At 42.5% G+C, this 26,392-nt stretch overlaps 1 protein-coding gene across 3 annotated transcripts in view; it reads right to left on the reverse strand.

The window, feature by feature from the left end:
• Positions 1-26,392, reverse strand: part of diaph2 (diaphanous-related formin 2) — a 344,506-nt gene that overhangs the window by 27,833 nt on the left and 290,281 nt on the right. For all 3 annotated transcript variants that reach the window (XM_061079060.1, XM_061079061.1, XM_061079059.1), the window contains one exon: positions 20,258-20,350. In XM_061079060.1, the coding sequence (XP_060935043.1) occupies positions 20,258-20,350 (93 nt within the window). The remainder of the gene's footprint in view (positions 1-20,257; positions 20,351-26,392) is intronic.

Below are 26,392 nucleotides of genomic sequence, written 5' to 3' on the forward strand. Positions count from 1 at the left end.
GCACAGAAATAGAAACAGACATAATCTAACCAAAGCCAGATATTTCTGTGAAGAATATAACTGTTTCTACCCAGTTGGAAAGAGGCGTCATAAAACCCCCTCAACTACACAGCGCCTCACGGAAAGCTGAACCAATTTACTTAACTTCAAAACATGTTCGGGCCCACAGATAAAAGTGCCCGTCCTGTGCTGTGGCTGGCAGAGGCATTGTTATCCACTTTGTTCCTCTGCCACCTTGCGAGCTTACTCGGTTTTTACAAGGCAGATAACAATCGCATGGGGTAATTCAGGGATTAGACTGGAGGTGTGTTGTAATCACATGCTTTTGGGGGAGCAGGACAGTCATTCAGGACGAGACTGCCTTAGATCTGCCTTTTGTCTCTTATCGGAAGACAATATCCGAAGAAATCCCCAGGTCAGCGCCAAAATTAAGAATTTGGTTCGTCATAACGGCATGTGCTGGTGCTGAGCTGGCAAAAACAATGTAGAAAGGCAGATTAGGAGCCTGGGACAGAATGGGAATATGAGAGGCTTGAGCAGCATGACACCTACATTTTCTCTTTTTAGGTTCTGTTGGTTTCTGCTTACTTGGGTTATATCCCTGAAGCTCATATAGAAAGGACCTGATAACATATTTCAAAATATAAGGGAAATGTGATCTCTCTCACAGGCAAAATGATTATTCTTTATTAATAACATCTACTGCTCCACAGTCAAACACTGTAATATACACTCCGACATTCAATTAACAGCCACACCTCACGTGTGGTTCCTCCAGAAAATCCTCTGAAATGAAGCCATGAAGAAAATATATGAGAACTCAATTGGAATGTCAGAGGCCAGCAATATCTGAGGTAAAGAAACACATTACACATCCCAAGTGGTCTGCGTGAGTGTTATCACATTGTCACCGAGTCTTATTCACATCCAATTCTTCTGCCTCCCTGTTCTCTCTGCCCTCTGCCACAGGCTCTCCTCTATTCTTAGATCCTCCACTCCAAATGATCCACTCTTTTTTCTGTCACCTTATTACGGGCAGTTCAGGGGCATTTCACAGGGGCAAGTTCAACGCTGCACTTTCAGGAGGATATATACGTATTGAACAATGAGTGTAATGTCGTGGTGTATTTTGCAAAATATGGTTCAGCTGTCTGAGATAATGACATGTCTTAAACCAAATAGGTTGTCAAAATAATCCCAAATGATCTCGTAAAAAACGATTTAACCCGACCACTTTCTCAGCATCCAAGCTAATAACATAAAAGAGGCATATTAACTCAACTGATTACTCATCTAACATGAACAACTGTGAATAAGACTCGGTGACAATGTGATAACACTGACGCAGACCACTTGGGATGTGTAATGTGTTGCTTTACCTCAGATATTGCCGGCCTCTGACATTCCAATTGAGTTCTCATACATTTTCTTCAAATCATATCATATTATATCATACTCTTTGTATATTCTTTGTATATATAAGTCTATATACACATATTTATACATGTGTACATGTTATTATTATTATATTTACTATTATTATTATATATATTGTTGCTGCCATTATTACTATATACTGCTATTATATTGGTATAATTACTATCATATATATATATATATTGTGTTATATTATATACTATATATACTGTACTATTTTTATATACTGTCTAACAATAATATTACCATCATCAGTACTATTACCATCATCTTGCCACTGCACCTTATCTACCTATTTATCTTGTGTTTCTGTTTTTATTCTTTCTACCGCAATATTTTTTATTTTATTCTATTGTATTGTATTTTTATTGTATTCAAATATACCGGCTGCTATGACGACTTAATTTCTATTCGGGGATGAATAAAGTAATCTATCTATCTATCTATCTATCTATCAACTGGATTTCAGAAGCCAAACAGACACGACATGTCCGTCGTTCAGCTCCGGAGAAACTGAGAAGCTGTTTATTTAAAAAAGGAAAATGAAGTTGGAGGCATGAGTGACTCTCATCAGGTCAGAGCTCCATCTCAAGGCTATTAGCAGACATTAACAGTTCCTATATCTGACCAGCGCCTGCAGGCTCCCGTTCTCCCCAGTGGCCCTGTTGCCTTATCTGGGGCAGGAATATCTGATGAGGTTTGACAGCAGTAAAAGACTGTCCGGGTCCCAAAATAAATAAATAATGATGATAATAATACAAAAATACAAAATAAATGGTCACACTCTGACTCTAGATAATAGATGTTGCCATTCTAAGCCAATAATAGTGTCTATAATGAAATCAGTGGAGCAGAAAAGAGGCGCTCTTTCATTTCCTTATGCAGAGCCATGCGTTTTGAACATCCCATTATTCATCAGGTCCCGGCTGCTGATAACTGCCCCATTTGCATCTGAATCAAGAATCCCCCCCACCCGAAAAAAACACCACCCCCATGCAAATGAAGTGACCTACAAAGAGCAGGTACTGTATTTAGTTTTTATGTGAGCAACCGTGACCTACTACGGAGGATATGTTGATTTGGGAACACACTGGAACCAACAGTACTGGCGACATTGTAAGGTAGTATTCCGATGCTTGTATATCACACCTGGATTTGCTGTTGTTTAAGAGTTAACCTTTTTTAGGGGGTATAAGTTAACCCTGTTTCTTTACTCCCACAGAAAGGAGTTTTCCACATGGTGCCTGTATCTGATCTGTAGCTTGGGCTCTCCTTATTTTGTTTCTCCCACCGACATGCCCTACTTCCAGGAACAAAAGACAGGACAAGAGTGCATCCTGGAAGACGGTGAATAATCTTTGCTTTGCTTTTCAGAGAATGCTTGACTCACTCTGGAGTTCAAAGGCAAAACAAATTCCCTATTTTAAACTATTTTCTACACACTGGGTGATTGTTTTCTGTGATCAGTCATAACTGCAGAAAAAAAGATTTCCCTGGCTCAAATAAACACAAAAAGATGCTATCCATAAAGTGGTGATCTGCTGGGGGATGAACTCTTCTGAGAAAAGTCTAGCTGTGCCAGACAGGCTGTTCAAAACTCCCAGAAGACGAACATATTAATGAAATGTTTCCACATACGGGTGCAAGCCTCGGCTGTCTCAGCAGCACAGCCAGGCAGCATATGGTGACATAAATGTTACGTGTTGAACGACAGGTGTTTTACTCAAATGGGTTAACTGTTATCTATAACATATATTCCACTGTGTATAACAACAATACAGTTTAAGTGTTTCTATAAACCCCTTCATTTAAACGCGCTAACAAAAACAAACAAAAAACACTTACACACAGAACAAATCATCTATTTCACACATATAATTCCAAATGCCAGAGGGCAAATGGGCAGAAAAGCCAAGTGGGGGTCTTTTGTGCTCTGTGAGTTTAGGTCTTGGCCATTAAATAAGCTGGCACTGCAGAGGTGAGTTGCATTGACAATGATGTATGGGAGAAACACAATCCATTGCTGTTATGAATTGGTTGGCTCTGGTGCGGACAATGCTCGCACACGCACACACACACACACACACAAACGGACACACATACACACACTCGCACAAACAATCGAGAGCCAGGGGTAGAGCCAATAGTATCGTCCCGTCTTCCAGACAAATTCAATTTTCATCCAGGACATATGTAAGCTGATTAAAACAGCCAACAAAGACTGGAGAAATATGTCACATCCTTGAGGACTGGTCTCAATACTGAGTGCTGCCTTGGCAGGAAGACGCCGACTCTACTTCTCCGTCCCTCTCTGTCCCTCTCTGTCCATCTCTCTGCTCTTTTCTCTCATGACCTTCCTGCATCACCCCATGCAGTCATGTGTCCCTCACGTTCAAGCTACATACATGCTTATACCTTCCTTATACCATATGAATACAATACTACACATCACTGAAAATATGAACCATTAAAAGAGTCAAGCTAATATATGCACCCTGCAGTTCTCAAACAAAGAGAGGAAGTGGGGACAGCTTTGTCTTCCATCTTGCACTTGTGGCCGGGACACTCAGAAGTGTGTCAGGCAGACACGCACATGCCCGTGCGCCAGGAGTGTCACAACGTCTGTTTAGCCACTGCAAAATAATGTCACATCACTGGGAGATGTGTGAAGAACACATCTGAATTATGAATAAAGGGAGGTTAATTATGCATGGAGGGAGGGCAGGAGTAATGCCTTAGACATTTCCCGGAAACACATGGCTGGATACATGGCTGTGGACCCAGTGCACACTCCTTGGCAAGTAACAAGTCACAGAGACTCCTTAATTAGCTAGTCGGCACTGATAACGCTTGGTCTTTGTTGCGTGTGGATGCATTCAACCTCATTTCTGTTAAAGAATACTCTTCAAATGAGTGCATACGATGAATGTGCTTAACTCAAGTTGACAAGGAAAACTGTGCTCTTGTCGACAATAAAGCCGCAAAAATGATTTTTATGAAAAGCAATTATAACCAGCGCTCATCCTTATAGGATGATGTGGAAAGTGATCGTCAAGACCGACATAAAAGAAACCCATGAAAGGAGAGAATGAGGCATTGAAGTTGACTACTGTCAAAACTTTCTTTTGGGGGGGAAATATACCACTTACATTATCTTTGTTTTTGAGCATATATTTTTTAGAGATGACACGCACATATCTGACAGGTTTAATAGTTCTCCCTTTCATTGATTTAAAGTTATAAGCTTTATCTACTTGATGCAATCAACTGTCAGTATTCATACAAACCGTAGACTGCTTTGCAAGAAAGCTGCACCTGCGGCTGTGAAGGATTGCAACGGGCTGTCAACCGCAAATAAAAGCAACAGCCTCCAAAAGGGGGTTAAAGATTCAGCTTGATAGGAAGAAACAGGGGGATGCAGCCGGGGCTGGTGGGGTGACTTAGAGAAGCAAAGGGTTCAGGGTGGAACTAACAAGGGGCGTGACTCTGTCTGCATGGGAAAAAAAGGCGAGGCCATTGGGAATGAATGATGATGGAGACACCCATGGAGCCTTGCTTCGGGGGCTTGTGACCCCCGGAGGTTTCGTGGAGATGTAGGAGGATTAGTCTAATGGCCCCACTGCTTTTGTGTCACAGTCATGACAACTCACCCTGTGCAGCATGGAGCCATAATTGAACTTTTACTGAAAACAGCAGATTCTGCTCAGTCACCCACCAGCTAACGGCAGCATGCATCCACACCCCCCCTCGATTCACAGTAGAATAATGGAAATAACGGAATCGTTCACATGTATGTTATTCACAGGCAACTGAATGTTTTGTCATACATCTAAAAGGATTCGGCTTGGCGATGAAATGCAAAATTCAGAAGAACAACACACTGCTTTTTGAGATGTGGACAGTGTTGATCCACTAAACTGTCCCAGAATCTGTTTTTGTATCGTCTGTATTTCCAACGCTCTGTGACCTCTGCTGTACTACGGATCAAACCACCAGTCTAGAATATAAGACGGCAGTTTCTTTACACAGAGAGATTACTGCAGTCAAGTAGTTGTGACCTATAATTGTCTGTCCTCGCTGGTGAAGGTTTTTCAATATCTGAAGATAACTCTGATCGTCAGCTTCAATCTGAGCACAATTCAAATAGTACAAGTGACTAATGAAAGCAAAGGAGTAAAACCTTTCGTGTTTGGTTCAAGGTTGAAGACGATAAAATTGGGAAAGGAAGAAAAAAAAAAAAGGAGCTGGCACCGACAGAGTCAGGTCCAGAGACTGAGCAGAGCTGCACAAGGTCCCGTCTGCTGTCTGCCTGTTGCAGTCGTCACCACTCGGGGCCTTGGGACATCCACAGGGCCCATTCATGCAGCACTACTAAAACATTCAAAGCTTTGATTCCAAAGGGCCAAACTTTTGTTCATTCACAAAAGGCCGGAGCAGAGGTTCGCCCGTCGATGGGAGCCCCGTTCAAAATCAGATTATTTCCAGTGAGATCCTCCTTTCTCCACCTGCCAGTTAACTATGTCACTGCCATTGTGTCTTTGCCTCAAAAAAGCTCTCCATCTTGGCATAATGGAGGCTGGAAGTGTATTATTGCTTTTACTGCCATTTATTCGAGGACGAAAGAGGCACACCCCACCCCCCCACCACCACACTCCTCCCCTCCTCTCCTTATATTTTTTCTTTGAAGAAAAATCTGGGCCACATGCCCCAGAGGAACGCAAAGTGCTTTAATTCATTCGCACCTTTTCTCTCTGGCTGCCATCTCCAAGGCCTCTCTTTATGCCCAGAAGTGATTTGTTCAGGCTGGACCATCAAAGCAATTATGGTAGCGGCTTGCTTCCCTATTATGAGCGAAGATGACTGACAACAGAGGGATAGCGGAGGGTTGGAAGGGCACTTGGCTTCAATTTATTTGATCTGAAAACATCTTTTTCATTCATCGGCATCCACTCAGGTAACAAAATACAAACAAACTGGTTCAGATTATCTCCTTGAATTTTTTTTGACTAAAAACGTCTCATCCAATTCTAGTCGTGGCACTTTTCGATTTCCTTTCTCACCTTGCACGGGCAAACCGACTGTGGGCCACGGAGATGCCGGGCAGAGAATGCCAGCGATGTAACAGAATACTGAGGGGCACGGCAGGCAGTGATGTGCAGCAATTAATGTAATGGACATGAGAGAGAGTACAATCCTCGGACTAATGAGAATGTCTTATATTACAGTGCAAATGCACAGGGTCGCCAAGGCTCCTATCATTACTGGGCTATAGGAAGATGGCTCACCACAAAAGAGGATACTCCATAAATGGATAATGCGGGCGGAGAGAGCAGAGCCCGGCGCCACTGAGCTGATGTTCCGTCCAAGAGTCATAATTCTGCCCGGAGTGACACAGGGTCATTGGGATGGATGGAGACAGGATGTGAGGAAAAATGGAGCGTTTAAAAGAAAAATGGCATTAAGGGGTTGAAGAGGGGGGGATCCGGGGCAAAGTGAGGTTGATAAGGAGGAATCTGGAGTAACAGAAGAGTACAGAAAGGTCAGAGCAAGTCAGGAAAGGGATGAGCGAGACAAAGAGGGCAAAAGAGAGATGAGGGATAATAGTGTACTGACAGCAATGAAGCAATATAACACATCGGCTAATCAGTCGGCTGTCGGCTTTTCTTTCACAAGCTGTCATCTCGGCCGTCGCTGCCGTGGAGACCTTGCGCCTCTCCCTCGCTCATTGACTGATTCCCCTGTTCAATTATTTAAGGTTTATAAGCAGGAACCATCTATTCAGCGAGCAGCAGATCCAGTAAAATAATGAAAGGGGTTGCTTCTTCAGCCATATTGACTGTCATAAAACTTTTACAACTGGCAAAAGAGGAATCAATTCCTCAGACCGAATGTTGCCACCGCCGTAAACATAGGAATGGCGTTATCAGAAGGTAGGAAAGTCCCAGAGTACCATGAGACTTTAATAATGCAGACCATAAATGATTTTACATGCTCTCTCACTAATCATAATGTATGCTGGTTGAATATTTACAATGATGGTGTTCTATATATAGTTATTTCGAACATAGAGTGTGTTTGTGTTGTACATGGATGTGTATTCAGTGGAGCCTCAGCTGGAGTCTTCACAGATAAGATGGCTGCGGTTTCATAACCCTCGCTGTGATCTTAAAAATCAAACCTGTCTGAGTCATGCTCTGACACAGAAATCAGGTCAACCTCCGGCCTGCCAGGCAACGCTAAGCTCCAGTAAACAGTCCAACAAATAAACAGCACACACACACAATAAAAGATCCAATGTGTAGACACACTCCCGGACTGACGCTTTCCTCCCTCACTTGTCGGAAATCTTAAGGTACATCACAGCTCCCATCTGCCATAATCTGCCCCAGGGCAACAGTGACCTGAGCCACTGGAAGAAACTCATCTAGAGTGGAAGGGTAGAAAAAATAGTTGAGGTAATGCAGTGTGCAGCCTCATCCTTTACTTAGCTGGCCATGGCTTCAGGGAGGAGAGGTTACAAACTCAGCAGCCTCCACTGGCTTCGTACTAATGCATGACCCTCATACTGTGGAGCTACTTCTCAGGCCCTCGTCCTTCTGCCGGAACTTCAGTTTATACATGTGACATGAAACTCTGGTCAGCTTAGATACAGTACAACCACACACACATACATAGAGAAACTAGTATTTGGAATATGGGTGATTCTGCAGGAGATGGAGTAAAGTGCTGTCCCACAACCTCCGGAAAGGCTTTCACATAGAATCTTAGATATTAAGATTCGTCTGATATATATTATAATAGAAAATTATCTTTAAATAGCATTTGAATAGAGTTTTGTATATGCAGAGAATCCCTAAACCTTCAGAAAACAGTACATATATTAACAGTGTATATTCCAGCTCAGATAAATCTGTGCAACTTGCTTTTCTTTCCCCCTCTCTTTTCTGTGTTTGACTATATATACATTTTACTCTTTTGACTTTCTCCTGATACAGCTTTCACTGAACATGTAACTGTATCCCATGTATCGTTTTTGTGGTATTTTTTTGTCCACTGCTGACACTACAAAATAAAACATAGTTTTTTTGCGGTTTGAGTCCAGTTATGGAGCTTTCTTTAGATTTTCATCCAATCAATTCTGGCTTCTAGAAAGTTCTCTTCGGTCTCTGGGACTTCTAGGTGTGCACACGGCGCTGCAGTCTCATGCCCTTTCATGAAAAACTGGCACAAGCTTTCAACTTAGGAACACATGGCATTCATCAATATAAGAACACAGATGCCAACAATTCTGCAACGTGAATGTGCCGCAGAGTTTTTCTTTTTACATTGGTGGTTGAGCCCCATTGATTCCACATCAGCTCCCAGGACAAATATTAGATACAATCCTGAGGAATGCAATGGTTTTTTCTTCTTCTTTCCCAGAAGGTCTCAGTCATTACAGGTTCCACCCCCCACCCCCCATCCCCCTGAATCTCCAATTTCGGTTTGGTAAGCCCTGTTCAGTTTCCCTCTGCTCATTCAACCCAATTTCTCCATCCTCCCTGTCTGATTTGATAATGTAACCATCGACCCCTCTAGATATTCTCCCTGTGAAATTTAATAAGGATGTTTTTAATAAAGTGTCTCTCTCTATTTTGCAAATTTTAAACTGCTCTGTCGACAGGGTCCATTCCTGACTCTTAAAATCGTCTCTCATTCAACCAAAAACATCCCTTGATTCTTCTGGTCTTAACAAATTGAGACCTATTTTCTAAGCTCCCATTTCGAAGGTTTTTGAAAGGATTATTGTGGATAAAGTGCCTGCTTTCATCCATTGAAATAATATTTTATACAAATACTGATCTACATTTTGGAAAGAAAGTTCTGAAAGTGCCTGAACGTCATAGACAAGTTGTTGCTGTGCGCTGGTTCTGCCCATAAATGCTTTCTCCTGGATGGGCTTCGGAACTGGTTGCAATGGTTCTGGTCCTTCCCTGATAGACAGGCACATTTGAATTGGAGTTGCTGACCCTAGATCAGCAACAATAGGTTTGGGTCCCCTAAAACAAAACCTAATTTCTATTTACTTTCTCCTTGTAGGCCACCACACAGAACTATTTGGTAATCATGATGAGCAGATATACATCATTTGCTCCTACCCTCCTTTTGCAGCCATTTCTAACTCATACTAGCAACACGACAACATTTCACTGATCCTGGTTTCTCTTCACAGGCGTCCTGTTGTGTTTAGAACTGGTTTTAAGAATATATTGGTCATTCACAAAACACTAGAATGCCTTCCCCCCCGCCGAGCAACCTACCAAGGAAGCATCGCTCCTGGCTTTTCCAAGGTCTAGCTGTGAAAGACAAAGGTCTAAACAGAGGTGACAGAGGCAGTGCCCCTAGAATTAAGAATGACCTGCATGCAGCCTAAAGAGTTTAGAGGAGAAAACTGTCTCTACCTCAAAGAACTGTATTAAACAAATGTGTTTAAAATTGGTTTCAGTGATTTAATTCAATGTCATTTAAATTCAGTTTTGATGTTAATAATGTGATGAGTTTTATTTCTCACGTTATATGATCTTTGCTTTTAATGTGTTTTATTATTACTCTTCACATTTAAAAAGTGCTACAAAAAGTTATAATAATTATTATATAATGTCTTTTATTATTATGGTTAGGTCAGATTTTTATTCGCATCCACACACATCAGCTCTCTCTCTCACACACACACACACACACACACACACACACACACACACACACACACACACACACACACCCCAAATCATCGATCTGTACCCTTTACCAACTTAATCCTCATCCACTGCAGGCACCTGGTTTATACTGTGACAAACCGTCTATTTTTAAACTTGACATATTAGTTATCTCCTCTGGGAGTAACATTGTAATTTATGGAATTCATGAATACCAAGCTTGTGTGCTGCCTTCTTGTTTATTCCCCCTGTCCTCCGTTGCACAGTTGTAACTGTTTTGGACAAATTCAAATAAACTCAAAAGTTGCAGTCGGGTACGATCCCTATCTCCAGGAGCACAGATGCCAATTATCTGCTGCGGCAGAGGGAGCTCGGAAGCTCCTCACACCGTAAAATGTGTTAAGAGTTGTAACTGATTTATTTTCTCCTCTCCACCTGGTAGATGGACACAATTACTTCTCTATCTCTTATTATTTCTCTATCGCTGTCATGCATTCCTAGTAATCTTTCACAAAATGACAAATGTTCTTTCTGCATCAAATTAAAAACAACAACTGATCTTTAAAGACGATTCCCAGCTCTGTGTAGTCCCTCAATTTTCGGCCATAATCACTTCAGAATCTCCGTATATATTCTGCCATCGCTGGCCCAAGAGTTACCTTATTTACCCTTTAAATATCTGATAACGATTGTAGATTAGGGCTGAGGATTTCTAGAAATTTCAGGATTGGGCACCTCGTGTTTAGGATGTCAAAGTAATCATCTTTAGGCGATTTTTAACTTGGCATTCTTCACACCTCTCCAAAGTGGCCCAATAGGTCCTCTGGCAGACCTCTGGCCAGAGAAATTGACTTCCAAAGCTAATGATCTCAAATTGTACACTTGTGGGTAATTAAGCATTGCTGTAACAACAATTACCCCTTACACTCATTATGCTCTAATTGCATCATCCCGTGTAACAATCACAGGCAAGGGGACATCTTATTAAAAGCCACAGACACAAAATATGTAAAGCCTTTAGTAAGACAAGAGGGTATCTTGAAACTTTAGGAAAAAAATCAGTTTTCTTTTAAATTCAAGGTTGTGTGAATTAAAGACAAGCTTTAAAGACAGCGTGTGTATAAAAATAAACCACACAGGTATCTGGTGGTCAACTGCAGCAGCAGCCACACTACCGCACTGTTGTGGCTGAGAGTGCTGCAGAAGAAGAGCTTTGAAACACTCATACAGGCAAGGGAATAATTTGACCCCACTCAAATCCTTCTATCAGACTTTAACCAAGTAGAAGTCAAAGGAGCGAATGAAGAAAGACAAAGAGATAAAAGGGAAGAAAGAGGCGGATAAACCTTTGGGATTAGCACAAAGTAACTAAATGGGCCATATCACTTTTCCATTACCAGAAAAGGAATAGCTATTTCAACAGCTGGGATCTAAATAAAAAAAGGTGAACTCTATCCTCTATCCGCTGTCTTTTGTTCATTCGCCTGTAAAGACGCACACGCCCTCATGGCCATTCCATTTCTGACTTCCCTATCAGCAAATGGAGATCTGCCATCATATCCTTGAGGCCCATCAATAAATAAACTTGATGCAAATAAACAGATAAATAAATAAATGTGAAGAGCCTCGCAAATGGGCATCAGTAAGCATTAGTGATGGGACCATGTCAAGCACAATCATGCTTGACTGGAGGGGGAGTGCCTGAGTGTAGGAAGCATTCTTGCTGATTACACAACAAGTACGTGTGTGTGTGTGTATGTGTGGGTGTGGGTGTGGGTGTGTGTGTGTGTGTGAATGAGAGTACATGTGGCATCACTGTGGTTTCAGCTTTTTACCTTCATTTAACCCTCTCCGTCCCTGGTGGCCTCTCTAACTCTTTAACGCTATCAGTGTCGATACATCCGTCCATCACTGCACAATAAACCTCCTCCCTCCATTACACTGAAACCGATGGCTCTCTCTCTCTCTCTCTCTCTCTCTCTCTCTCTCTCTCTCTCTCCTCCACTTCCACTCCCTCATGAATGCACCTCTTTCCACATGAGATCACAACTTCCATTTCTTCCCGTCCTCCATTTCGTAAATTGGGTTAAAAGCTTTGACTACTTTCTGAACTCATTGTCCTCGGTCTTTCTCCAAATAACCTTTGTGTTATAAATAATGTTGTTTTTTAAAAGTGAAAGGACCGATCAGTTGATTCCCGTTATCATACAAAAATGTGGCCTTTCAGTTTCTTCATCCGTCAGTTGCTGAACTAATAGATGCTGATTCAGTTCAATACAAGAATCAAGAATAAATTCAATTCACTGTTTTCAATACTGTAAGTAATATTTCCTGTGGTATTAATGCAAAGGTGTGCACACAACTGCAACAAGGTTTCAGAAATAATTAACCTTTTACTTTGACTGTGGTGTTCACAACCTCAAAATGAGGCATAGAAGATTCAAGTCAAGCTTCTAGGCAACATAAAGTATCATTTATTTTATTATATTGAATATGTTGACCGTGTTAACTTTAACCAAAAAACATTACAGCTCATGAAACGTAGGAGGGAACTTGTTTTCGTAATAATCAATTATACTTTGTTCTGCTTTCACAAATATGTATAATATGTGTAATATAAGTTTTGAGTTTTTAATTGAGGAACTACAAGAAGTTTTCCCTTTTCAGGTCTTTAAAAGTTTTTCGATCACAGGAAAAACTGTGAAATGTTGCAGTTAGTGTCACTTTCACTGGGATTTGTCTCAGAAGCATTGTTAATTAATAATTTTCCTCCTAAATATGAGAAAATCGAAAATTTAACATATTACAATAATACAAAACGTTCTAGCACCAAGGAAGGCAAGACTTAAATAACACCACTGATTAAAGATGTTGAACTCACCTTGTCTAACTTGTGAAAACAGTCAGCAGAGTAATGTTTGAGAAGCAGCTACTTCAACAGACAGCATCACATTTGCTGTAACTTCTTTAATATCCTCATGCCAGCACCTCTACTGACATGTCACGTTGAATGGAACATTAAATTATCTTTGACACATTCTCCCTTTATCTGTATTTATGAGAATTACCGTTATCACTCATCGCCTGGTCTGCCGTTTCTTCCCTATACCTCTCTATTACACATATCAAGCCTCCCTAATAGGAAAGTAAAATATTAATTCCAGCTCATTGTGGCTGACAGATTGGAGATAGTGTCTGACACTTCAAATGCAAACATCATCCCGGGAATTTAACTCTTATACTTTAATCATAGCCACATTATATTGAGGAAGAAAAAAAAAGTGTGGCAATAAGAGTATGACAGCAGGAGAAGAAGCATTTGACTGTGGCACTTCTTCGTATTGTCGGTGGATCACATAACCATACAGGATGGTATCCTATTCCACCGCACATTATTTGTTCTCTAGCTGATCATCAGTTGGCCCTGCTGGATGCCTAATGAGCGATAAATAGGGTTTAATTCAACCGACGCAAGTTGCCCATCCTTCAACACTAAGCATGATGGCCTGGGCGAGCTTCCATTGGAGTTATATGAGGGCCATTTTTCAGCTGGTGGGTGGGTCCGACTGCCTGCCCTGTATTTGGCTTTCACAGGCATTCCTTTGGCTTGAAGCTCTGCAAGTTTATAGGTCTATTAGGAATTCATCAAACAATGAACGATATCCATCTTATTGTGTGAATGTGCCCTGGGTAAAAATAAGATAAAACCTTCCATTATGGGGCCTCCAAAGCATATTTGCCCTCCAAAATTGATACAGTATTGACAATTTACACTTAGGGTGACCTTTCATAACTGCCCACTTACTTGAAAGGCAATATTGTTTGGAGAGTGAGCAAGAAAACAAAAAACAGCTCATTGCAAACGCTCTCGGATATTATTGAATATGATAAGTTAGTAGACATTTTTGCTCTGCTATTGTTCGTTGATGGACGTCTAGGCAGGAGGGCTGAGTACTTTCTACATCAAGGAGGCCCTGAACCAATATAAGACGATATTGACAACATAGGTGCTGAGAGCTCCAAGTCCATTACAGCAAGAGGTCATAGACCTTACTTCTTCAAAAAGGGGAAATAAAAAGTGAGCATTACCATAGAAAGCCTGGCTCTGCATGGTAAATCTCCTCAGACAGAGGAGTGTAAAAGGGCATAATTGCATCAAAGGGCCCAGCAGACAGCCCCCTGTTGATACCCTGAGCCAGGGTAGAGAGCTTCAGTTTAAATAGCAAAGGATTTAGAGGTACTTGGCAGTAGGGTCACAGGAGAGGGACCTCTAGTGTCCACTCAGAGAAGCTGCCTTTTTATTAAAACTTGATTTATCCCATCAAACTGGTTCCATGTTACGCTTCACTTACTTTTGTCCTCTCTTGACAGAGTCAAGCAAGGAATTAGTTACACGGCAAGGGTAGTCAAACGGTTCATAAAATCTTCATCCATATCTACATAATGGCTTTTCTGCTGAGGATGACAAATGATCAGGTCCACAGAAGGACCCTGTGGGTCAATGGGAGGGACAATGGCTTTGTCTATGGTCTAGGACGTCACATGCATCAGTTCCTTCACATCTACCTTTCCCTTTGGTTGTTGATAAATAACCTTATCTTTGTGAAGCAGGTGATAGATTTCCAGCAGCATGTCTCTACAGGGCCCTTCTCTCACCTGCTCTATTGATATCTCACATCTACTAAGCCATCCAAGCTATAGCAAGAGTCACCGACACCCTCTGGGCCTCTTCGCCCCAAATCATGTTAGCTCCACTTCCTGTACGATCGCCCCTAGGGCTGCCCCAATGAATAACATCTATCAACACCCCGAAGTGAAAGCCAGAGGCTTGTGGAGGCAAAGGGCTTTAGCCCACAACCCAGACACACCCTATAGCAACAGTCCCTATCAGATAAGTGACACAAGTGTGTGTGTGTATGTGTGAAACAGTATAGGAACAACTGCTCGAGAGGGTGAGAGACAACAAGCAAGAGATAAAGCGATGGGTACAAATTAATTGCTGGGGGAATTACGATCACTATCACTTCCTCTGATGTAATTTCAGAAACAAAGGGGTGATTTTCCCTCAGATAAGGGGAATGATGAGAAAATAGCTGCCAGGCTGTGTACATCAGGGTGATGTGGATTACAAACAAAGACATACATATAAATATTAAAAGATCATTCATGTCACAAATGAGGCTGGAGGATGTGAGAGGATACGGGTTAAGTTCTTTGTCTTCACAAGCATCCTCTTTAAAGGCAATTCCCTAAATCCATCCCCTTCCTTCTTTTAAATTTTCATGAGAGAAAATAGGTAATTTCATCTTCATTAAACTTACAGGGGCCCCACTCTTTGGCCTTACCAGATGAATTAACCGCCCGGCTTCAGGTGATTAGACAGTGGGCAGAAATTCCGTCACCCTGACAAGACTTATATCACCGCATCTCTAGTCTTTAATGAGCATAAGATGATCCCTCCCTGTTCAATGTCAAATAAGTCCTTAAGGGACTTACTATAGAGAACAGAGGACAGAACTTTTTGATGGACTGACCTGTGAAGGTGAAGCAGGAGAGCAGAGAAGAAGAGAGGCACTGATTTGGGATTGTAATGACGTTGAAAAGGCAGTAAATAAATAAGATTGGCTTGGTTCTCTTTGAAAACTGATTGATGTGTCTTTTGGGATGCCCCCCAGTATGAAAGACCTACTGAGTCTGTGGCTTTCATCCCTGACCGAAAATCGATGCGCCAGAATGTATGAGAGGCTCATGCTCTCTACCCACCAATCTCCTGCCAGATACCAAGGTAACTGTCTCACCAAAAAGGGAATAGGAGATACAAAAGGAGCAGCTAGCTCATATCTTTTTTCGGCCTTATTCAAGTGAAACCTAATTCTGAATTACACTCTCTGTGAAAAAACCCTGCACAGTAATATACATTGTTAAACCAAGCGGATTCAACCTCACAAAGTACTTTTATCTTCCAGAGATGAGTCTGAACTTCCAACAGAACCATCCATCCATCAGGTTTCTGCGTGTGGAATTAGGACTGGCTGGTGTAATTGCATAACACGCGAGTGTGGCCTCCGTCTTACACAAAGTGGAGAATAGGAAATAGGAAATGCTCCTGGAAGTGGGTGTAATTGTAACTGGCGGCATCTAGAATTGTGTTCAGCCCGACACTCGAGGTAGTCTGCTGGAGTGTAGTTTGATTTGAAGGATGACAAAGAACGACATGCTGGTTCCAAATGAACTCGTCTGACGTAAGCAAGGATTCTGGTGCGAGCCGCAGAGACTCTGCCTGGAACACGCTGCTCATTTGAGGGTGACAGGAGGTTAATCAAGCTTTAAAGCATGAGATTACAACAGACATGACAAGCAGGAGTGAATAGATTTGGCGCACTGTGTGATAGTAAAGCCGTAAAAGGAGCTGAAATTCTGTCTGAAAGAATGCAAATATGTGCAAATTGAGGGAAAATAAACATTAATATGGTCACACTTACCAAAAAATGAAATCCTCGTTGTTTGGATTCTGACTGGCGTCCAATCATGCACAAAGATTTTAAAAAGCCAAAGACAGATTTCAGTGTCTCAGATGCTTTTTGTGACCAAATTATCCATCACTGGGGAACTTAATTGTTTCTCTTTGCAGAGTGTGGGCTAGCTTTTAAAAATTTCCTCTCAAACTGTGTGTAAAGATTTCTGTTTGTCCTCCTTTCATGAGAGGAGACAAATTCCCCCTATGCTCTATACCATAGCATCTGAACTCATTTCCAGATTCCATTTAGGAAAGAAAAATCCATGGAGCCGGCATGTCAAAAGGATTCTCCTCTCTCATCACTTCAGAATAGAGAATCCATGCAGCTGTTTTTCAAACTACAGTACTGAGTTCCATATCAATAAACAGAAAACTGTCAGTGCATAATATGTTCCGGTAGCATAGCAGTGATGTGCACTACGGGGGAAAAAGTGAGCTGAGTCTGATGCACGGTGCTGTGCAGGAAAAAGAGCCGTCACCAGGACCCCTGTCATCTCGGTAGTGTCACGGGAAAAGGAAAGTAGGTCACAGCGATAAAGGATATTTGATTGCATATCAAGCATTTTCACAAACAGAGACAGTATTTCATTATCCAGTGATCCAATAACATATCACTGCCGAAGGTACAACATGAAACTCATCAGCAACATGGCCTCAGGTGTGAAGGTGCAGACTCTCATCCCACCCAACACATTGGACCCTCACCCATTAACTTCCCTCATGAGATTCCATTCAGAAAATTCCAAGCGGAGTGTGTAGTGTTTTGACCTCCTCGGTGAGGCTCTGTGGCAAAGCTTCCCTCAAATGTGACAAACGTCCTTTCCACTAAACCGCTAACTAATGTGTTGTAGGGTGACGTCCTCTCAGGGACTCATGAAGACCACATGACCAGGGGACCAGGTGCTGAAAAAAATCTGCGTTTATGTTTTAAAAGAAAATGAACATAGTAGTGGTAATCTATCCCCATAGCAACCCAGTTATACTGACTGTTGATGCAGGTGCTTGTTTATAGCTACAGCAAAATAATGCACCAATAAGATGAAGACACATTTATCCTTGACATAGAAGATCACAGCATCAGGTTCCCAAACATGCATCCATAACAGATTCAACATATTAAAGCAAATAAAGACAAATTCTGTTGAGAGGTACAAGCCATTTGTTTTGATTAAAGACATCCGCGTTAAAGGCAACAATCCGTCAAGGTGCTGTCGAATTTAAGTTTGACATTTGCCAAACATAAAGGCAACACAATAAACAAAGACATGGTGAGTGCCAGAAGAAAGACGCTCTACAACAATATCCTGCAGAACAGGAGACTGGAGGTGGTATCATGCAGTGACAGCACAGACTCGTATGAAAAGCAGGACACTTAGATGACAACTGTAGCTGCTCTACAAGGCAGGGATTGTGCTGAGTAAAACGTATTTCCTATAAGTTACATGGACACCATTAGGATTGTATTACTGTTAGAAGACTGAGGATCAAGAGGCCAACCCGATGGCCACTTCAATAATAGTGCACAAAACAGTATTGGATTGTAAAGGTACTCAATGTAAGATTTAAATCCCTCAGTCCCTCAGCAGTACAGTGTTCTTTACAGTATCTCCATTCAAGAATTTACCTTCTCTGTCGCTGCACATTGTCATGTGACCCTATTCACAACATAATTTCATTAGTGGTCATAATGTATGAGACCTTCACCTCTGTATTGGCAAGCATTTCAAATGGATGCTTTTCTTTGTGTGTTGTGTGCTATGAATGCAGGAGCCAAGAGCTTATAAGGACTAGAATTAAAATAAATGCAAGCTACAGTTATGGTGATCATCTGCTTGTTTAAAATGCTAGTAGATTTATGGGTGTATATGTTTCTAATATCATGGAAATCAAGATTTTCCATAAGTTATAACAATTGACAAATTTAGTTTTGATTATTTGTGACACTGCTGATGAGTAAGGAGGTGCTTTTTTTACTTAGATTGAATCTTACACATCATTCTTTTCTAAGAAAAACATAATTACTCAGCCAGAGACACTGCATGATATAGACCAGCTCAGTTTGAGTGTTCTGATATGAAGGACTTATACGATGTGCGGTCAGGAGAAGAGACAGGTTAGTGCTGGGTTAAAAAGCCAGTAAAATACACACACCTAGGGTTCTGTTGCCATAGTTAGCACCCGGCCACCGAGAGGATGGACTGGAAGGGCTTTGATCACCTGCAACGGCGTTGATGATAAATCAAAAATCAAAATAAAATGAAAGAAGGGGAAGATGGAGGAAAAGAGAAAAAGGCGTCAGAGGTGACAGGTCAGAAATTTTGAAGAAATTAACCACTTGAGAAAAAACCTTGTGGCTTTGCTAAGTCAAGACACCTGCTCCAATCAAACCCCAAAGCAAGAAATATGGAATGAAACTGTGAAGATTAAAAGCAGCATATGAGAGTAAAGTGAATGTGTGTATATCATTTCAATGATTAATCATAAAATATGTTTCATAAACAACATAATTTTTTGAAATAAATGATTACATGATCAGTTTAAACCACAAGTTAGTCTAATAACAACCTCCCCACCCAAAATCATAGTAGTAGCAACAATATTTATTAATCTTATAATGTTTAAACACACACACATGCACCAATGTTGTCAGGAAAGATGACTGATGGCCGAACCTGATGAGATACGAGACAGACCATGTACCAGTGTGTACTAGCACATGTGATATATATTGTGTTAATATGTGTTTATTAACCTACTGTCACGCAGGAGAGGTCTTACTGTTATACTGCTGGCAATCTTCTCTCAAATATATCTTGTCAACTAAGTATTTGCTACTAATAACCATTTTGCTACAAGTAAAAACTGCTAATAATGTAAGAATAGTTAGTGAATCTACACAGACAAAGAGTAAATTTTGCCCTATTGACAGAAATTTAACCCTAATTTGTAAAACCAAACAACCTCTTCAGATGTAAATATTGTTAGGCAACAATCTAAAAATAGATGCTTTGGTCAGAAAAGGAACTCTTCTGCCTTTTAAAAACTGATCTGGTTGGTACATTTTGATTCTACCCTCCTGCTCTCCAACCACGATGAGCCAGTGCTGAGACGGCAGCACCTGTGGCTCTTGTGCAGGACTCTGACTTGCATATCAATTGGCCCTGGCACCACTCTTAGCTGGGCGAGAGCCATTCATCACGGCAGAATGAAACATGTTAACACCGGGATGGATCCATATCAGCCTCAGTCCAACTGCATCCAATGTGGTTAAATTAGGATAGGTGCTTCGTGAATGGCAAAGGGATGATTAATAGGTAATGACCCAGATTGGCCACACGTTTGCTGGTTACTCTGGGACCTGTTTATATGCACACATGTTCCTGTGTTAATGTTGCATGTGTATCGGCCAGTAATTTGTGAATCAGGTCCAACTGACACAAGCGCATGACCACAGTGTACACACTTTTTATATAAAAACTCTCCAGTTCTTATGGCAAACAGGAACCGATTTAAGGGAGTTGGCAGATTTTTTCTCATGTGAGATTGACATAAATTACAACACATATAAATTGGGACATGAGTGCTGTGTGTGTCTCTGCTGCCTTACCGTTGCGTGGAGTCCGTTTTCGTCGATCACGGAAGGCTGCTCCGGACTGCAGAGCTTCCATTAGGCTATCCATCACACCAGTTTCATCTCCCTCTGTAAGAGAACAGGTAGAAAGAGGCAACGGTGTTAACAAGACAATACTTACATTAACAGAACAGCACACGTGTCTGTCCATGAACACAAACACACACACACAAACACACACTTGTGCACGACCATATCAAGGTATAATACAAGGTGTGGAAGCAAAGTAGGCCCTTTAAAGAAACATGTGCATCCCCTTACATTACGTCAATATAGACCCCGAGATTGTGAATGAGATATAAACAAGTTATTTAGAAGGTGCATGCGTATTGAGACAGGCCTGTCAATCAGGTCTGTGCTTTTTTTTTTTAGTAAACAGCTGGGGAGGAGGAAAATACACTTAGAGCTGAGCAACTAATACAGGCAGAGGAGCCTCAGGATGAAAGCATCCACTGATGGTCATTGACAGATATTCTTTCTGTGGCTAACGCAGGGGAGCTAAGTGCTCTTTACAAAGATTTAGTGTGGAGCCGCTCAATACACGGACGCTCTATCATTGTTCAGTCAATGACACCAGGTCCGACCTTCGAAAAAAACATTCCCCCAGCCCACCATTCCAGCTGTCGTGCGGATCCATGAAACCAGAGAATTGGAGGCAGTTGGCCGGGCTGGGGAGACAAGTAGGAGACACTTGAAATGCTCGGGACCCAAGGAATGACAAGTTGAGCCCAGAGAGTACACGAGCAGCATCCCGCTCAGTGGAAAAAAGGGTTCAAAAATGAGCAGAGGTTCTATATCTGGGTCATCTATCTTTACACCCCAATACTAATGAGTCAGAGGGGCACCCTTTTTATCATTCTAGACCGGAACAGGCATTATTTTGCACCGGGATCATTAGGGTGACTTATGGTGGAGCTGGTGACTTGGCCATCAATTCTTTTGCGTACGAGAGTGAACTAGCTCGTCCCCACTGTTTACCATCAGGGTCTCGGCGTTGTTCCTCCACTGTGCTTACAGCTGTAGCTGAGGGGAAACAATAAGTGGAGACAACTGCTACTTTCAGCACAACACACTTTCCCCAACGCTAGGGTGATCAATCTTGTGTTACCTGCATGCAGCCTACTCAAAGAGACACGACAGTCGGGCAAATTGAATTCATGAACGAAACACGTTGACACCGAACGCTACAGGATTCATTTCACTAGTATTTTGCCATCACCGGAGAAAGTCAGGGAGTAACATGTTATCTCCGCTTCTCCTTCAAACCACTCAACCTGAAATCACTCATGCAAGACGACAGTGAAACTGAGAATAGAAACATGTCACGTGTAAATTACAACAAAAAACAACAACTCCACTCGTACCCACACTAGTTTTGCTCTCTATCTCTTTCCTTCTCTTTCTTCCTCAAGTCCTTCCCAAGGGCTACCTTGAAATCAAAGTATCTGTTCCGGCTGTGTGCGGTGCTTAAAAGCAATCCCGATTAAATCAAGCTTAATTAGACCGGCTTTATCAGAACAGAACCAAAGCTGAGCCAAGTAGTGCTTATCTCAAATTGCAGCACTACACCTCAGACAGCAAGCTCATTGGTTTAAAAGGGGAAGCATGGGTTTCATTTTTCTGTGGACCTAAAGAACAATATGGCGACTTGCAGCTACTATAAATGCATCCACGCCCCAAATCTTTAGCTACTCCTTCTTCCTATGTAGGTTAGGAAGGACACGTTGTGGATCTGACAGGAGGCATAAAGCGCTAAATGGCAGGTAAACATTTATCTACAACCACCTTGGCATAAGAAACTTTTTGACAGCTCCTTCTTCACTGCCTTCTTCATGGAGACATCACAGGGGGCACCTGACACTTTGATCAATTTGTCCTACTTCCAGCTTAACTGTAGCACAATTCATCATTTGTAATGGCCAGGGCTTGGGAGCCCAAGTAGACTGTGGTTCAGCGGGAGGATTGCACACACAAAGCACCAAAATGACTAAAATGGGAAACACTCTCCCCAGTCACCTCACAGAGCTCAATTAACTATGTCCTATTGGGCCACAGCTTAAACCAGAGCAGGCCTTACCCTTTACAAGAAACTCGAACAAATGAGCCTTCACACTAGGTAGTTCAAATAAAATATTATTCATACAATATTCCACAAATTTGCAAAGACGAGGTAAGCGTTTTGTAGGAACTAGAAACTGAATTATGAGTTATTTGACTATACTTATTTCAGAAATCCTCATGGAAAACACCTTTTCCCACTACCTATTGCAACATTGCCCACTTAAGCCGATATTTCTGCCTCATTCCTGCAATTCGCTCTTGTCTTATTTTGAGCTGTAAAACCTAGGGCAAATATTCATCCGCTTCTCATTAACAGAAATGGCGGATTGCATGCTGGGGAATTACAGGAAAGCTAACCTTTTATGCCCAAAGATCTCTCTCAAGAGGAAAGATCCCCTCTGCTCACAGGAAATTGCTTTCTAAATGGGTTAAGATGGGCTAAGACCCAAGACATTGACAAACCCTTCAAGTAATGAAACACCTTGGTGGGCACCTCAACAGACAGCCCCAGGGGCCTTTAATGATCTTATTAAAGATTGTGGAACTGTGGAACATGGTTGCAGCTCCTGCACTTTTAGGCACTTTCTTAAACAGTTAAACCTTTAACCACAGAAATAAAGCTCTGTGAACCTCTACCTCCCGGAGAGAGAGACGCTGTACCTGTTCCATATCTCTCACTTTGATCCCTGCCTTGCAGCAATTCCCCCATTCTTCCCTCCTTTACCTGAACATCAGGTGTTACCTAGACCAAGAGCCTGTGCCAAATGTAACACTGAGCCCTGGGGACTGGCACGCTCCACACTGTATTTACAAGCAGCACTTTTGCATTTTGTAATTAAGAGGGATAACAAGAGCAATGGGCCCTCAGAAGGATTGGCATCAAAACTTCAGTTACAGCAGAAGGAAGTGGCTGCAATGTTCCCTTCAGATATCCCAGGAGCAGAACACCAAATCATGTATTAACAGGAGAGGGAGAGATAAAAAAAACAGCACATATACTGTAAGTGTCACTATTGGGGAAGGGAGATATAAAGGACAGAGAGAGGGAGGAGGCAGGAGGCCGACAGAAATAAGGAAAAGAGAGCACAGGGGGGCAGCAAGGGAGAAAAGTGAAGAGGGTTTGTGTGGGTGCAGTAGTGCGTGAGCTGGAGTGGGTTATTGAGAGGGACTAGTGGAGCGAAGCAAGACACAAGGTTTTAAAACTCCTTCCTGGACACTTGACGGCTTGAGCCCTGTGACATTTAATTATTTCGAAAACATACACTGCAAGCATATACACACACGGGCCCTTCACCGAAACCTGCCTGTACCTTTTTCTAGTGATACAAATGCATGTTGTGCATCTGCAAGAGCGCAGCCTCCACTTAACTAATCCAGAGTTATGGTGCGGACTTCTTAGCTGAGAGGTAAAGAAAAGTTTGACAAACAAAGACGTCAAGAGTTCTGGGTTTGAGACAGGAGTCAGAGAGAGTACTCCAGCTAATGGAAGCAGGATGACCTATGCTCATGGCCAGAACAGTTAGAGGAGACAAAGGGACCGAGCCAAGTCTGTCAGAAAACCAATGCATCATTCAGGCTTCCATAGAAATTCTGAATCATCACTCACTAACTAAAGAAATAAGCTTGCGTAACGCAAAACATGACATTGCATTTGTTTGTTTCTGCAAATTAAAACTAGTCATCTACAGCATTCAAAATATGTATATAACTGCGAAGTAAAAAAAACAACTGTCGCCTCAGAAATGTGACAAAGCTTTATACTCGTCCATCCGAGCAGAAAACCATGTATGTGTTTGAAGGAAGGGCTGGGCTCCCTCTGTAAACACCACAGCCATGGCATTCCTATAATTATGCAGCCGTGTCAACAAAGGCTGTTCATAAATTCAATTTGCTATCTGTCATCTTGTGCATGTTGGACTTGGGGTGGAAAACAAAACAAACAACAACAAAACAAACGGTGGATCGATCGAGAACTCAATTTTTTGATGAATTCTGAAAAAGCTTCCGTGTGGTATACGGTGAAACTAGCAACAGGGCCAAGCTAACTGAAAAGACAAGTAACAGCAATAGGAAATAATGACCTTCCTGATAATCACATATTTTAATCAAACACATCACCATCGGACTTTGTATCAGCGCAGCACTCTCCTCCCAAACCAAATTAAAGTGTTTTACTATTATTCACTATCCATCCGCTATCCTTCCAGTAGCCAATCCCTGAGTTTTAATTTGCACTTGTAATGACATCTAATGAGAGCTTACCGACCATTTTGCTTGATGAATTGAAACCAGTGCGATGGAGCAACACAGTAAGAGTTTAACCTCACCCCAGTCGCCCTCCAGGGCTCCAGTGGATAAGATGAGTAAGAAAAGGGAGGATGAAGAGTGGCTGAATGACTCCATCCTGTTTTTTTCTGCTCGCTGTTTTTGAACACATTTGAGCCCATCTGTTCCCCCACAGAAAGTCACCTGTGCAATTAACCTGGACCATTAGCTGTGAAACAAAGGCCTCAGTGGAGGGGGGGGAAGAGGAGGTGCTGGTTTATGACCAGGTGGAAGGGGTGACAACTACACTTTCTTTTAATCTCATCTCTCCAGCTGACCCTCATTTCTGTGCACCTGGTTTCCTGTTACTTTCACACTTGGATTCAGCGGCTCGGGCCACCTGAACAGACAGCACCACCTGCATTACTCAGCTCCCTCTTACTGCTTCTGTTGTCAACTCTCCTGCTGTCTGGCTCTGACCGGAGTCACCCTCACCCCTCGCTCCCTCCTTTCCTACAGTTGCAATCGCGCCCCCCAAGACCCAGACAGAGACCATTACTGCCACAGAGAACACAAGCACCCAAAGGGACAGCAGTCGTGCACCTGTTAGATGTCTCCCCTTAGTTTTTTCTCCTCTATGCACATCTCCATGCAGTCCAACCCACCCGCCCTGACAGATGCCCTGACACAATGACCCCAGAAACTTTGCAGACAGGCCGGAGTCTTTAATTTATCAGTAGTGTGTGTGGGTGTGTGTGTGTGTGTGTATGTGTGTGTGTGTGTGTGTGTGTATGTGGATGTTTAGTAGTCCACTTAAGTGAAAAGGAGAGGAGGAAAAGGGGAATGGAAAAGGAAGATGGCTAATAAAAAAGACAGATTTGCCTCCTGATCATTCTGGATTGTTTTACTGTATCAACCTGATGAGCAAACCCACTCATGTCCTCCCTAACTCAATTAGGGATGCTCCCACAACCCTCCATTCCACGGGGGAATAGCAATGTAGCTGCTACTTAAATCTTGCTGTGAGCCCCTGTGTGGCGCCAGGGTCAGTGGGAGACAGCAAGGGAGGGGGGGATTGGAAAAAGGGCAGAATGCTGTGAGGGTGGGAAAGGTGGCGAGAGGTGCACTGTGTTTGCCATGCATGTAGCGGGAGCTAGGCTGGAGGCCCGGTCACTGCAGGCCAGATCCCATACAAGGAAAAAGAAAGAGAGAGACGTCCTGACTGCGAGACGGGAGGAGACGTGGAGAGAAGTTGGATGTCGACAAGGGAGAGATGAAAGTGGATTATCCGCCATGGCGATTTGCATTCTGCGGTGGAACGAAAGCCCCTGCGATGCCCCGAATAGCTGGATGCATGAATAAGTAAACAAACAAAAACAAAAATAAACCCTCCATCTGGATGGATGCTGCCAGGCCCCAAGTGAGAAACAGTAGGGAGGGGAGGTTGGGAGATGGGATGGGGGGGGGGGGGAAGAGAGATGCCGGCAACGGAGCAGTCACCACACTGTGCTTCCTCCACTATCATTTACTCCCACTCCCTGCAGCCCACCCCCCCCCCCCTCTCCCTCCAATTACAATATTGCCATCACCATCTATCCACTGCTTTGGGCTAGTTTGCCCAGTTACACCATTAACACACAAGGGAGATTTCCGACCAAGCACTGACAGATGTTGAGCTGACACACTTTCTCTGAGCCACATGGGGTCAACATGTCAGGTTGCCAGCAGGGCTGTGGGAGCCTGTCCTCACACGAGTGGACCACTACTGCCCCTCATTCCATAGGT

This window comes from Limanda limanda, chromosome 10 (assembly GCF_963576545.1).
Source record: "Limanda limanda chromosome 10, fLimLim1.1, whole genome shotgun sequence".
In the NCBI taxonomy this organism is placed as follows: Eukaryota; Metazoa; Chordata; class Actinopteri; order Pleuronectiformes; family Pleuronectidae; genus Limanda; species Limanda limanda.